At 41.4% G+C, this 14544-nt stretch overlaps 1 protein-coding gene across 2 annotated transcripts; it reads left to right on the top strand.

Moving 5' to 3' along the window:
* The first annotated feature begins 2214 nt into the window (after window positions 1–2214).
* On the top strand, window positions 2215–14028 carry LOC115359339 (uncharacterized). 2 transcript variants are annotated; one of them, XM_030051758.1, is made up of 15 exons: window positions 2215–2404; window positions 4143–4343; window positions 4785–4912; window positions 6303–6572; window positions 7863–8553; window positions 8923–9210; window positions 9307–9517; window positions 9859–9921; window positions 10141–10184; window positions 10628–10779; window positions 11048–11378; window positions 11678–11737; window positions 12442–12490; window positions 12592–12618; window positions 13323–14028. In XM_030051758.1, the coding sequence occupies exons 1-14, from the start codon at window positions 2327–2329 to the stop codon at window positions 12606–12608; spliced, it is 2583 nt and encodes an 860-aa protein (XP_029907618.1). In that variant the 5' UTR covers window positions 2215–2326; the 3' UTR covers window positions 12609–12618; window positions 13323–14028. The 2 variants fall into 2 exon arrangements, with proteins under 2 accessions (XP_029907618.1, XP_029907617.1); XM_030051757.1 differs by lacking the exon at window positions 12592–12618.
* The last annotated feature ends 516 nt before the right edge of the window (window positions 14029–14544 follow it).

The raw sequence follows: 14544 nt of genomic DNA, 5'->3' as shown, positions 1-14544 counted from the left end.
CGGGAGGGGTTGTTTTGTTTTTGTTTTTGTTTTTTCCCTTTATTTGAGTAAATTCAAGTGACGTTCATGAAGTTTACATGTTACATGCATTTTTTTCCCGTAATAAAAGTTGCTGTAAAAAAAATAAATAAATAACATAATTGACAATAAACAACAAACAGGATGTATATACAACGCCTCATTAATTACCTCATTAATTAATTTCTTTATTTTCATTTAGTTGATTAAACTTGATATTGTGGTGATTTGTTTGTTTGTGCCCTCTGCGAGAGTTCAATAAAAAAATAAAAATTTTAATACTAAATATACATGATCTCCTTTATTTGAATAAATACAAGTCAAGCAGGTCACATGAAGTACATGTTACATCCACTTTACATCAAAAAACGCTGCAAATATACTTAATAATATAAAAATAAGTTATAATCAACTACATTTAACAATAAATGTAGATAATGGAAAGAAACAATAAGTAGATAAAATAAGTAAAACACATTAAATAAAATAAGTAAATAAATAAAACAAATTTCACCAATTTGTGATTTCTGAGTTTTAAATTTTCAACAGTTGTCAAATATGTTTTAAAATCTGAATCTTTACAAATGTAGAAAGAGGGTAATTTTTTTTTAAGCCAAATCATTTTATGGATATAATATTTAGCCCAAATAATAATCAAGCTAATTTATAAGTTATACATATGGGATAAGTGATATGCACTCTCTGTCCAACACACACAGCCTACCAACACAGTGTATCAAGGTGTGTGTGTTGTGTTAAAGACATTACACTATCGGGTACTGATTTGATGACCGTATCAAACTCCAAGCGAGGAATCTGAAATCTGAATTATATTTGCACATTAAAAACCCCATAAGTGTATAATTCACACTTAACATTTAGAAGCTGCCAGTTTTTGTGTTATTTTGCTAAATAGATGAATCAGTGTGTGTGTGTGTGTGTGTGTGTGTGTGTGTGTACTAGGTATTGCTAATGTTGTGGGGACATAAATCTGTTTACACAGTCATGTTGTGGGGACTCGCCTCCCTTATGGGGACAAAAAGCAAGTCCTCATAAGTGCAAATCATTAATTTTAGGGTGAAGACTTGATTTAAAGCTAAGATAACTTTAGGGTTAGGTTAGGGTTAAGTTAGGGTTAAGGTTAGGGTTAGGGTTAGGGTTAGGCAGGTAGTGGTTAGGGTTAAGGTTAGGATAAATCTCCAGGAAATGAATGTAAGTCAATGTAATGTCCCATGAAGTGATGGAAACCAACTTGTGTACAGCAGGTGGCGGTATGCGCCGGTAAACGCTGCTTCGCGATTTGCCAAAAAAAACAACAAAAAACAAACAAACAACAACAACAAAAAAAAAAAAAAACAGAAGAAGAAGAAGAAGAAGAAGAACCAGGCATTCATTTTAGGAAAACATCACAATGGATTTTGTCAAGAGTGCCAACAGCCAGAGACAGTAGTTTAGTTTAGTTTAGTTTAGTTTAGTTAGATACTTTATTCATCCCGAAGGAAATTCACAGTTTCCAGCAGTATCCACAGAGTACAAGGTTTTAAGTAAATCAAAAATAAAGAATAAGTAAGTCAAAAATAAAGAATAAAGATGACCCTCGAGATCTAAGGATCTAAGTACCAATGTGCAAAAAAACAATGTGCAAAAAACCAATAAAACCAGTGTGCATCGATGTATACAATGTATTTACATTGTATACATTTACAGTATAAACAGATGATAAATAAATAAATAGCGCCCAGATGATAAATAGATGGTAAAAAGCCAATAAAACCAGTGTGCATCGATGTATACAATGTGCATAGATGTGGGCAATGTCCAAATTCACAGTATAAACAGATGATAAATAAATAGCAGCAGCAATATATACTCTATAAACGAGGATAAAAAATAGAATATGACCAGTTTAAACAGCAGGGGAACAACATGTTCTGATAGACTGCAATAAATATACCAGGGAAAGACAGGAACTAACTTCAGAATTCAGAAAAATGGGAATGGCAGAGGTATCAGTGAAAGAAATCTTGGAAATAGGATCACTTGGGAGGAGAAAAAGTAGACTTTTTAAGTTTTTGAAAGAAACTGGACTCATAAACAGAATTTAATGTAATGTAATGTGCAAACAATACTGAAGATGGCAGCAATGCAACAAATCGGATGCCAGCTGCCGTCAAACACCAAAGAAGAAGAAGAAGAACCAGGCATTCGCTATGTTTTGTTGTTGCCGCCACGACTTGCGCTCGTAAAGCTGAATAAACTTCGCCTTTTCCAGCTCTCTCCTCGTTTATTTAGCCGCGTCTGCTCGAACATGACTTCGTGTCCGCACTGCCAGCAGTCGGGCGCGGCGGAGGGAGCGGCGGGGACGGGACGGCGGCCACTTCTGGAAGTCAGTTCTGCTTGTTTCGCAGTTAGCTAGCCGTGCTAACCGGGCGCTAGCTAGCCGAGGTTACACTCATTCAGAAGTTTGGGATCGGCTGAGAGGACCAGCCCGTGTTTCATCACAAAGTCCTCTGTACAAATACATGCTAACGTTATTTTGTAGGAAAGGTGTGCAGAAGAAGCACACGGGGAACAAAATGCTGCACAGCGGCTGCACCAGACTGACAACTGAGCCAGAAAGAGCCAGAAATCCCTCTGAGCCACACTTTAATAAGAATATCAGAAACCACCTGTCAGTTGGTCAAATAAATAATATTTAATAGGGCTGAGACGGTATGTTCATCCTCTGATTTGATACTGTCACGATACTATTCTAATTGAATATTCATCCATGCAATTCAACATTCCGATTTATTGACATTTTAAAATTTGAATTCTCCTCTAGTTTGTGTGTGTAAAGTTTGATGAGGCTGTGATTCTCCTAGAGGTCACTATTCAATTCAATTTTATTTATTTATATAGCCCAGGATCACAAATTACAAATTCGTCTCAAAGGGCTTTACAGAAAATACAACATCCTCTGTCCTTAGACACTAGAGGTCATTTTCTACAGCGACGTCCAGTTTGACAAAAGTCTCTGCCTGCAGTGAAATGGCTGCTATGGGGGCCAACATCATCACACAGGAATCAAATGTGGCTCATTGAATCCACAAGAGTCTCAGCTTTCCAGTCAAAGCCAACTGATGCAGCCCCAAGACTGTTTAGGCCCCAGTCTGCACACACACACCATTTTACAACAGGCCACAAGAACACATGTGGACTGCAGGCTTTGGGGCCCAAACTGCTTGGGATTAGCAGAAGGTGGGCGTGTCTGCAAAGGGGAGAGAACCCATTTTCATTCACACATCTGGAGGTCAGAGGTCAAGGGACCCCGCTGGAAACAGACCGTCCAGCATGATATGCCTTGTACCAGTTCCTTAGGTCGTCTACTTCCATATGATGCCAATATCTTTACTTTTAATTGAGTTAGTAATGAAAAAATAACAATACTTAACTGAATCATTATTTTTCTCACCTCCTAATATTTAATGTTAGAGCCCAGTTTCACTTTTCTGGCGTGGAAAACAAATTCCAAATTGACGGGTCTGAATTATTCTTTTTGGGTCAAAACTATTTGGTGTCTGAATTATTATTATTATTATTATTTTTTAGGGCTGGGCAGTATATCTATTATATAGATACTGATGATATAAAACTAGATATTGTCTGGGATTTCAGACATCGTTATACCATGATGACATAAGTGATGTCTTTTCCTGGTTTTAAAAGCTGCAACACAGTAAAAAGATGCAATTTTCTGAACTTATTAGACTGGTGTAGCTGTTTCATTATTCGCCTCTACCTGCTTGGTCATCATATACATATTACTGATTGTTTAGCAAACATCTTGTGCGTAAATGTCTTACGAAAGCACCTATTATTCATTCCCATATTGTTAATATCATCACAATATTGTTATTGACGTATTTGGTCCGAGTTATTGTGGAATTTGATGTTGCCCATATCGTTCAGCCCTCTTTTTTATCCGTGTTAAAGAAGCCGATGTTGAAGAAAAGGAGAAAAGCGTCAGTATTACAGCTGATTCCAAACTTTTGAATGGTAGTGCATGTCTTGACCTTGGCTGCAGTCTAACTCTTGAGGTCATGCTGGCTGTAGGCATTTATGAAAATGCTGTTTTCTTTCAGAAACTATTACCGGATGGATATGTCCATTTGGTGTGCTCCTACGAGGAGACGGCACAGACTCACTTTAGGGCGCAGATTAAACTGAGGATTACCTCAGAAGGTGAGGTTCATAAATGGCTGGAGGATTTCCAGACCTCCTCTGGGGTGACCTGGAGGATCTCCAAAACGTATCCCAATAGTGGACGCTACAACGCGTACAGGGTGAGTTTCCACATGAGCCGCACAACCAAGAAGCATCTGGTTATTAACTGAAGTCAGTACAGATTCAAGCCAGGGTTTTGTTAAAGTATAACCATAATGAATTCACATTTTTCCTTGATGAATGTGGCCTGTCTGCAGCAGTGTTGTGTGAGAGATACAATCTACTCAAAGCCTATTTAAATAACCAGCTTAAGTATAAACATGACATGACAGTGAACTAAATTGATCAAACTGAGACAATAATAAAAGGTTACTTGGAAACATAGACCAGCATTGTAACTAGTTTATGATTTGAACCATCCAACACCCAGTAAGTGCATAAATTATTCTGTTTCATCATGGCGATCCACAGTGTACAATATCCCTAAAAAAAACAAAACTGGCGTGTGCAGCCGGTTTGTTCAAATGTTCACTAATTGCAAGTTTATTTTTGTGTCGTAGGTGAACCTGCGGTGTCAGCACAACACCTTTCCCAAATCAGTTGTGAAAAAGACCAAAAACACGTCATGCGGCGCCACCATGTACCTGATGCTGAAGAGACACACCTACAGCCAGAACAGGAAGTCAAGGTCATTCCCTCATTCATTGTTGAGACAAGATAGTAAACACCTACATACATAAATACAAACGAACATAATATTCATAATTAAGTTGCTCAGGATCATAATGTATAAGAATGTATTCTAAGAAGGTATTTTCTAGAAATGCATGACTGTCTAATGGATGTTGGTTAAAGGAAAGTGTATTGTAAATGAGGTGAAATGTATTTTCCGTAACCAGCATCTCAGCCGCCATGCTGACCGTTCCCCATGATTCCTCCTCGCCTTCCTCACCACTTTCTCCACTCAGCTGACATCAGACGCTTTTATTAGGGATGCACAATGTGCTGATGTTTTCCAACTCTCTTGGCTGATGCTGACATAGGCACTTTTTTTTTCAACTAATTGCAGGGAACATCAAGTCTTTCCTACAGTGGAATTAACATTTTATCAATCAATCAATCAAACTTTATTTATAGAGCACTTTTCATGCCAAAGGAGCAGCCCAAAGTGCTTTACATAAAAACACATAAAAACACATAAAAACAATAAAAACAATGCAACACATAAAAACAATACAACAAACAATAGACACAGGATATATTCCCCCCTCTCCCACACATAAATACACACACACACACACACACTCACACATGCACACACACAAATTTAAAAACACTAAGGAATTAAAAAACACTGAGGAAACGCTATCCTACACTCGCCACTTCGAAGTGAGGAAACACTAGAGAGAAGATAATCCATATTAAAAATTAAAATTCAGTGAATATCAATAAAAATAAATAAATAAATAGAAGTAAATAAAATAAATACAATTCAGTTGAAGGCAAGACTAAAATGGTAAAATAATCAAATAAATAAAATTCAATTGAAAACCAGTCTAAAAAGGTAAAATAAATAAACAGACAAGTAAATAATAAAATAAATAAAATTCAGTTAAAAACCAGACTAAAAGGTCAAAAATGATAAATAAAATAAAAAATTCCTAAAATAACATTTAATTTATTGTGCCTGCTCTTATTGTGAAGGCCCACTGGCAGATTTAGACAAAAAAACACAATGCTTTTCAAAGTGTGCACCTTCAATGGGCAAAATAACCAAACTTCTTTGAGTTAGGTTTTGTAAAACATACCATATTTATTTTTATATAACATTTTCTTTCAAACAAAACTGTAATATCCATCCTGCTGAAACAGGCGTGGATGATGCTCTGCCCAAGACGATCCTGACAACACACACAACCAGGGCAGATTTGACCTAATATCAGCATGTTATATCGACAGAAATTCTCATTTCTTCCTTAGCTTCTATGTGGGTCTCTGAGCACACTGACTGACTGGAAGAACATGCTGTTTTAGCAGCTGCTGTGATTACTACTGAAGTCTTCTCGTTTCTTGTTCAGGTCTGGGGATCCTCACATTAAAGACGGCTACCTGTTGAATGTCAATCTCAAACACGAGCACAACCACCCGCTGTCGTGTGCGGACGCCGTGCGGAGACGAGCCGTCTCGGACGAGACCGTGGCCAAACTGAAGACGCTGTTTGAGAGCGGCCACTCGCCCTCCTCCGCCCTGCACACCATCAAGTTCGACCTGCAGGAGCAGGAGGGGGACAACTATTTGACCGCTGCTACAGACCACTCCATCTGTCCTGACATCCAGTTCTGCTTCAGGTCAGAAACATCTTCAAACACATGTACACATATACATATACAGTGGTCCCTCGTTAATCGCAGGAGTTACGTTCTAAAAATAACGCGCAATAGGCGAAATCCGTGAAGTAGTCAGCTTTATTTTTTTTTACAATTATTCTAGATGTTTTAAGGCTGTAAAACCCCTCACTACACACTTTATACACTTTTCTCAGACAGGCATGAACATTTTCTCACTTTTCTCTCTTGTTTAAACTCTCAAAGTTCAAACCTTTGTAGAAAAATAAGTCCAGTAAAAAAAAAAAAAAAAGCATGCAAAATTGCACAAAAAAAAATCCGCGAAACTGCGAGGCGGCGAAAGGTGAACCGCATTATAGTGAGGGACAACTGTACATGTACATGTACACATACACTACATGGACCAAAGTACTGGGCCACACCTTGTACTCAGTGAATTCAGGTGTTTCATTCAGTCCCGTTGCCACATAAAATCAAGCAGCTAGATGAGTCTGGGTTTGGGGAACGCCAGGAGAACGTTCCCTGCCTGAGCACATTGTGCCGACTGTGCAGTTTGCTGGAGGAGGGATCACGCTGTGGGCTGGTGTTTCTGGGCTTGGCCTCGGCCCCTCAGCTTCACTGAAGGGAAATCTGAACGTTTCAGCTCACCAAGACATTTTGGACAATTCTCTGGACTAGAAGGGAGACTGTGAGCTGGGCCCTCTGGTCCAAGATCAGTGTCTGAGCTCACAAATGCTCTTCTGGATGAACGGGCAGAAACTCCCACAGACACACAACAAAATCCAAAATATTCTTTTGTCCCTGCTGCCATAGGTTTTCTCAAAAAATGATTGATAATTGTCTGTTCTAATTATTGTTATCTGCTGTGTTATATGAGTTGTTATTCTGTGTTTGTTGCTGATTGTTTTGTCTTGTTACTGCTGGCTGCAGAGAAATTTGCCCCACGGGGACAATTAAAGACTCCTTGAACCTTGAACCTTGAACCTTGAAAATCTGGTAGAAAGCCTCCCAGAAGAGTGGAAGCTGTTCTGCTGCAAAGGGACCACCTCCATCTGTACATCTAGATAACATTTACTTATACAGCTGTTGGGTGTACTTAAATGTTGTCATTATTTGTCATCCTCTTCTTATTACTCCAGGTGAATTGTATGTGGTGCTGTACAACATCTTAAGTATGTCTGATTCTGGTTTATGTCTTTCTTTTTCTTTCTTTAATGCTTTCTTTCTTTCTTTATGTCTCTCTTTCTCTTTCTCTCATTCTTTCTCTCTTTCCTTCTTTCTTTTTTTTTGCAGGCTGTACTACAGGCTCTTCCAGAGACGGTACCGTTCTCCGTCAGGTGAGGAGCTGCTGGTGGAGCTGCAGGACCGACTCCAGCAGTACAACAGGCTGCAGGCCGACACCAGCGCCAAAATGGAACAAACTGAGGACGGCCAGTTGGTCGTTGCTGTATGCACCCCGCTCATGAAGAGGGTGCACACGAAGCTGAGAGAGAGCGGAGAAATCATCTTTGTGGATTCATCGGGAAATTGCGGCCGCCAGAAGCACCGGATATTTCTCCTCCTGACCCACTCGGCCGCCGGGGGGCTGCCGCTGGGGGTGATAGTGACGACGTCAGAGAGCCAGTCCACCATCACAGCCGGGCTGCAGCTGCTGCAAACCCTCCTGCCCGGCGGTGGGTTTTTTGGACGGAAACAGCCTCAGGTGGTCATGACGGACGACTGCAGGGCTCTGCGTCAGTCCCTGCAGGCCGTGTTCCCCGAGGCCAAGCTGCTGCTGTGTGTGTTCCACCAGCTGCAGGCCATGTGGAGGTGGCTGTGGAACGCCCACAACGGCGTGGCCAAGCAAGACCGACCGCAGCTCCTCAACTTGTTCAAGAGCCTCGTGTACGCCGACTCCACCCTGGCACTGATAGCACAGTACAACAGATGTCTCGCCGACGCCGTTGCCATGAAATATCCTCGATTCCTCCACCACCTGGCAGAGGTGTGTTGTCTTTCCTGTAGGGCCCGGGACGATATTTACTTATCTCCTGATTCGATACAATGATGATACTTTGGTGCCAGTTCAATATGCGTTGTGATTCTGAAGTACTGTGATTTGATTTTACCATTTATTGGGATTTTTGTTTTTTGAATTCTCCTCTAGTTTGTGGCTGTGAATGCATATCTCTAAGATGACAATATGATCGATATTTGCACCTAGTATCGATTACATTTGATTGTTGATCATTAGAAAAATACACAGATCCAAATCAATGGATCATTACACCCCCGACTAACGTTCTGGGTGCTGTAACTGTCTCTGAGCTGCCTGAGCGTTGTGGACTGATGTTGTGTTTTTCGACGACTGCAGGTCTATGAGAGACATGAAGAGTGGGCCGTCTGTCTTCGCGATGATTTCCCGACCAGAGGGCCCAACGGCAGCAGTTTTGTGGAGAGTGCTGTCAAAGTGATGAAGGAGAAGGTCCTCCACAGGCTGAAGGCGTACAACGCCACTCAGCTGGTGGATTTTGTCACCAGCAGGATGGAGGGCTACTACGTCCGCCGCCTCAACGACGTAGCAAACAACAGAATGGCCGGGCTTGCCAGAGCAAAGCCTCTCCTTCATGCAAATGATGTGGATGGTGAAATCATTGTACAGGTATTGAGTATATTTTACATTTGTGTATTGTATTATGGTCAAATGTAGTAAAATAAATTAAAAATGGCAGCTGCATTGTTTGCATTGTTTTTACAGGTAGACCAGAATCACTACGTGGTTCAAAGTGCAACATCTGAGTTGCAGTATGACGTCAACTTGGCGATCGGATGCTGCACGTGTGCGGTCGGAGTCACTGGTGCGCCCTGCAAACACCAAAACGCAATCCTGAGCAAGTTTGGCCATCATGAGATCTTCCTGCACGTCACCACACCTCAGATGAGGAGGCTGTACCGGGAGATCGCAACCGGTGAGTTCATCAAATTTAAGTCTTCATGCACAAAGTGGATGCAGTTTGTTGCAGCCATTTGGTAAGAAGGCATGGGGCAATATGACAATTTCATGTTACCATTATCCTGGCCTGAATGAAGCAATTCACGATGTTATCCCCATAATCTTCAAAATATAGTGAAAACTCTTAAAAGTGGCACAAAAACATACCTGGAACCACAGCAAAACAAATGTTTTATCGTATCTCAGGTACGAGACGTCTTTTTTTTTTTTTTTTTTTAATAACTCTTCTTTTTAGTGAAAAGCAAACATATAGATCTTTAAAAATCTCTCTCTCTCTGTCTCTCTCCCCCCCTCCAGGTAGTGAGGGTGTTTTGCCAGAGTTAGGTGACAGCAGCCATGTGAGTGCCAGTCCTGGACGAGGTAAAACCAGCTGGAATCCTGAGACTCCGACAGTTTGTGTTTTTAAAAGCGGCTCTGACAGGGAAAATGCTTCCTGCATATTCAGAAATTCCAGTATGACACATAATGAACACTGTGCACCTCTGAGAAGTTAAAAAAATATGATTTATACAAACTTGATTTTTGAATCACCAGAACAATATGATGAGGTTTTCTTGGTGTTTTGTGTTTTACCTAAAGGCACATCTGGCGAGCAGCTGCAGGAGACGGTCCAGCCTGACGACGTGAGTGTTATTCATCGTCTTTTAGCACAGATTTAATTTTTATAGCATTCCCATCCCTCGGACTTCTGCAGTTTTCAGCCTGGAATTCAAATTGATTTTATTGTTGTTTTCTTGCTTTATTGGTTTTTAATTGTTTTTTTTTTTTTTGTTTTGTTTTTTTTAACCGTTTGATTAAAACAGCATACATAGTGCTTTGAAGGTGCAAAATGCTTTTTGTTGTGACACAAACAACAACTGAGACAAACAGTCCATCTGGTTGATTTTGGTAGAACAAACTTTCACCGCGATTACAGCAGCAAGTGCAGACATTTTGTTGTTTGATGGATCTGATGTTTGCTGAATTCATCAGCAGAGCCTAATTATCAAAAATACTAACAGTTTGTACTTTTGTGTACCTTTCCTGTGTTGTGGTGCTGCGTCGTGTCCCTGTGTGTCCTGAGCAGAGGATGGAGCTGCCCGACTACAGCAGGCAGCTGATGCAGCAGCTGTGGGCCTTGAAGAAGGAAGGCCACCTGTGTGACTGCACCATCCTGGTGGGAGACAGTCAGCACCGCGCACACAAGCTGGTGCTGGCCGCCTCCAGCATGCTCTTCAGGTCAGTTCAATATTTGTGCTGTAAGTGTTTTTCCTGACAGCTCAGCAGACAGGAGGCACAGATCACAGCCTGTCACTTTCTACTTGTAGCAGGAAAACTCAAGTTTATTGACGTTGCACATTTTATAAAGGAGCAAACTTGATGTGCTTCACAGAAGAAAATGTAGATGAATAGCAAAGTTTAAAACCATCCACAAACATGATAGAAGGAGTTTTGTGACCTGTGTCTTGTTGTAAAGAGTAAAGAGCCTGCTCTTGGTGTGTGTCAGGTCTCTCCTGGACGGCTCAGACACCATCTCCATCGACACGGCCGTGGTTTCCTCGCAGGAGTTTGGCTGCCTGCTGGACATGGTCTACACGGGCCGGCTGCCCGTGGGCAAGCACAACGTCAGCCGCATCGTGGCCGCCGCAGAGAGCCTGCAGATGTTCGACGTGGCCGTCGGCTTCAAGAACATCCTCAGCAGCCTGGTGAGCCCGCCGGCCGCCGTGCCACCCGCACACGGCCGGGACCCCCGGCTCCAGAACGCCGAGGGGCAAACCGCATCCGCTGAAGGAGAACCCTCAGCCGAGAAGGAGGCCCGGACGCCCGGCAGGACCAAGGTGAAGGCTGAGCTCAACTATTTATAAACAATGTAAAATACATATCTGTAAGCATTCACCAGTACCAGCTTGGCTTTCCATTCATAATCTCATGTTGTTTCTCCAGCAGTCCTTCAGGGGAAAGTTGTTTCTTTCATGAAATATCAGCTTGGTCCGACGTTTGTACTGCAGGGTCCTTCAGATGTTCCTGTCACTAACGAGCAGCGTTACTCTGATATTGTGTATTTCTAGGTTAGGGTTAGGGTTAGAGGGTAGTGTGTGTGCCGTATTCACAGGCCTGACCTAACTGTGTCCTGCAGATCATGAACGCCACGCTGAGCAGCCTGGCCGTGATTCCAGAGAGCATCATCTGTCTCAAGGTGCGTCACACACCAGCCAGCTCCAGCTCACATGTTTCGTCTTGTCTGGATGTGTATGAAAGGCTTCTTCTTTTGTTTTGTTTTATTATAGTTATTATATCTAACTCTTGTCCTTTCACTGAGATCTCAGGATTAGGAGTGTTGACTCGCATAATTGAGAAGAACATAGCAAGACAGACAGAAGTTCTCAGTCAGTCAGCTGTTTTCTCCACAGCTCTGTTGAGATGTAAAGACATTTGATGTTTGGATTTAGAATGAGCGTGTATAACCGTGTCATCTGCGTACGTTTGAACCTGGAAATCAGCCCAGGTGATTGGCAAATCATTGATATAAACAGTGAAGAGCAGGGGTCCTAAGTTGGAGCCTTGAGGTACCCCAGCAGTGCAGTCTGGGAAGGTAGACTGACAACTGTTTCGAGCAGTGTTGTCTGGCATCTAAAGAGCAGGACATCCACTTCATTTTTTAAAATCAGTTCCACCCCAGCTGTCCTGCATACGTATTATTTTTTCTATAAAATAATAGTTTGCGTTTTTTGTTGAGTGACCTGTTCTAAAACCAAACTGCATTGGATCAAGTGGATGGAACATAAAGCCGCCACCTTCTCCAGGACTTTAGATAAGACGGCCGGACAGCAGCAGTCCTCCACTTACTCACCTGCAGGCGATTAAATTTGATCCACACCTGTTTCCTCTGTGTCCCTGCAGGCTGATGAACCCGTAGCAGATTATGCAGTGATGGATGACGTGTATCAGGGTGAGTTTACCTCTGCTGCACACCTGGGACTTTGGTAAATATTATTATATTATTATCATGACCAGTTTCTCATATGGAGTCGTCTCCTGGTTCTTCCTCAGTGAGAGTGTCGGAGTGAGGAGGTAAAGGTGAGCGTGCTTTTCTTTCTGTTGAAGAGTTTGGTTTTTCCTTCAGCAGCTGGGAAGTTCACTCCTCTTTGTATTTTGCCCCTCCCTGATGCCGTAGTGAAGCTGAGCAGGATTTACACTACAGTAAATAATATGGCTTCTGAGCTTCTCCACCTGCTCGAAGCCTATTCATAACAATACATTTGATTGAGCATTTATTTCAAATATGAAATAACAGAACAGCAAAGAGTTTAAGATAAACATAAAAAGTGCATATTCGAAAAGGAGTGAGAAGTATAACTTATTATAACTACTCCCACCCCTTTTCACAATTATTCAGTTAATGCACACTTACAATATATACATAATCCATATCCGTGTACATACACATTGCATATATACACTTTTTTTTTTTTTTGGTATTTATCTTTATACGTTGATTTAAAAATACATTTACCACACACACACACACACACACCATGTTACATTTTTACATCATTTTATTTTAACTCTTCTAAGTTAACATAGCAGTGTTTTGTATGTTTTTGCCCATTTACTATATTGCATGCATACATTTAAATAATACCCAAGGTCATACCATGCCATCTCTCTCTAAAAATAATGAATAATGTTGAATTTTTATTTGTTTTTATTTATTCTGTTGAATATCTGTGTGTGTGTGTGTGTGTGTGTGTGTGTGTGTGTGTGTATGTGTGTGTGTACAGGCACTGGGCTTCTCAGGCACTGAGGAAAACTTTGCTTTAGTTCTGCTTTAACGGGACGGACGTCGGGCGAAGATCACACAAGCTTGAATTTGTCAAGTGTCCATACACAAATAAGTGCTTTTTTTTTTTTTTTTTTTTTGGTTTGGTTTGTTTTTTAGTAGGTTTTCCTTGATGCAACAGTGACTGTGTTGAAAATCTGCTGTTTTTTTTTTTTTTTTTTTTAAACTTCCCAGTACGTTGTCCAGGACTTTGTGCTCGTGCTCCTCGGCCTGACTGCAGGAGGTGTTGGAGGCTCGGCGGCTCGGCCTCGGTCGGCTCGGCCCGTCCTGACTCTGCGCTCCGTTTTAGACTCCTTTTTTTATAACCACATTAAAACATGAAAGACACTTTGTCTTCTCTTCTCCTTTGCGTTCCCGTGACGTCCAAGCTTGTGGTCTCACTGCGGTTTCTTCCGACACATCAAACAAATGCACGAGGAAATAGCAAATATCAAGTACTACAAATGTAACTGCTCTTCATGTCTGAACATTTATTACCTCAGCAACAAACTTGTAGAAATATCCTCCATGTGGCGTTTAGAGGTAGAGAGCTCCACGCTGTGTACAGGCTCATTTCCATGACAAGTGACAAACACAGTGCAGGCAGTGCTATGTACTATTCTTTTCACTCTTATTTCATATGGACAATAAAGATATTTTCAAATCACTGTGTCTTCACTTTGACTGTTGCATACCCTGTAAAAATAATAATTACTGCTGGCCTCTGTGTGCATTCAGTCTGCAACATAAACAGCCACATACAACGTTTTACTCTGCTCATTTGAATAAACTTGGTCCACAGTATGATAGGAATGTGTTATTAGGGAAACAAATGAGAAAAAACCTGTTATCTTTCATGCCAGCCATACCATGTGGCATCGACTTTCATTCCCTGCCCCTGAAGCTCAGTGTGTTTAAACTGAGAGCTGAAGTCTGTGTGTGTCCGTCCTGATGGGAGGCAGGGCTGCAGTGCTTTCACACAGCACTGCAGCCTGGGACTCCAGCTCTGTGTCTGAACATGTGTACAGATCAGAGATTATTTCTAATGTCTGATTCAGGCTCAGGTTGTGTTGAGAACGTGTTTTAGTCCTGATCTGAAACAGCTTGGTGGTTTGAGAATTATTTAGGATGAGTTCAGTTCCAGTAAAGGTCTAATGTCTTATCTAATTCTACTCTGTAATGAT

Source organism: Myripristis murdjan, chromosome 5 (genome assembly GCF_902150065.1).
Source record: "Myripristis murdjan chromosome 5, fMyrMur1.1, whole genome shotgun sequence".
In the NCBI taxonomy this organism is placed as follows: domain Eukaryota; kingdom Metazoa; phylum Chordata; class Actinopteri; order Holocentriformes; family Holocentridae; genus Myripristis; species Myripristis murdjan.
The sequence above is the reverse complement of the archived record's forward strand: the minus strand, read 5'-3'. Positions and strand labels throughout refer to the sequence as shown.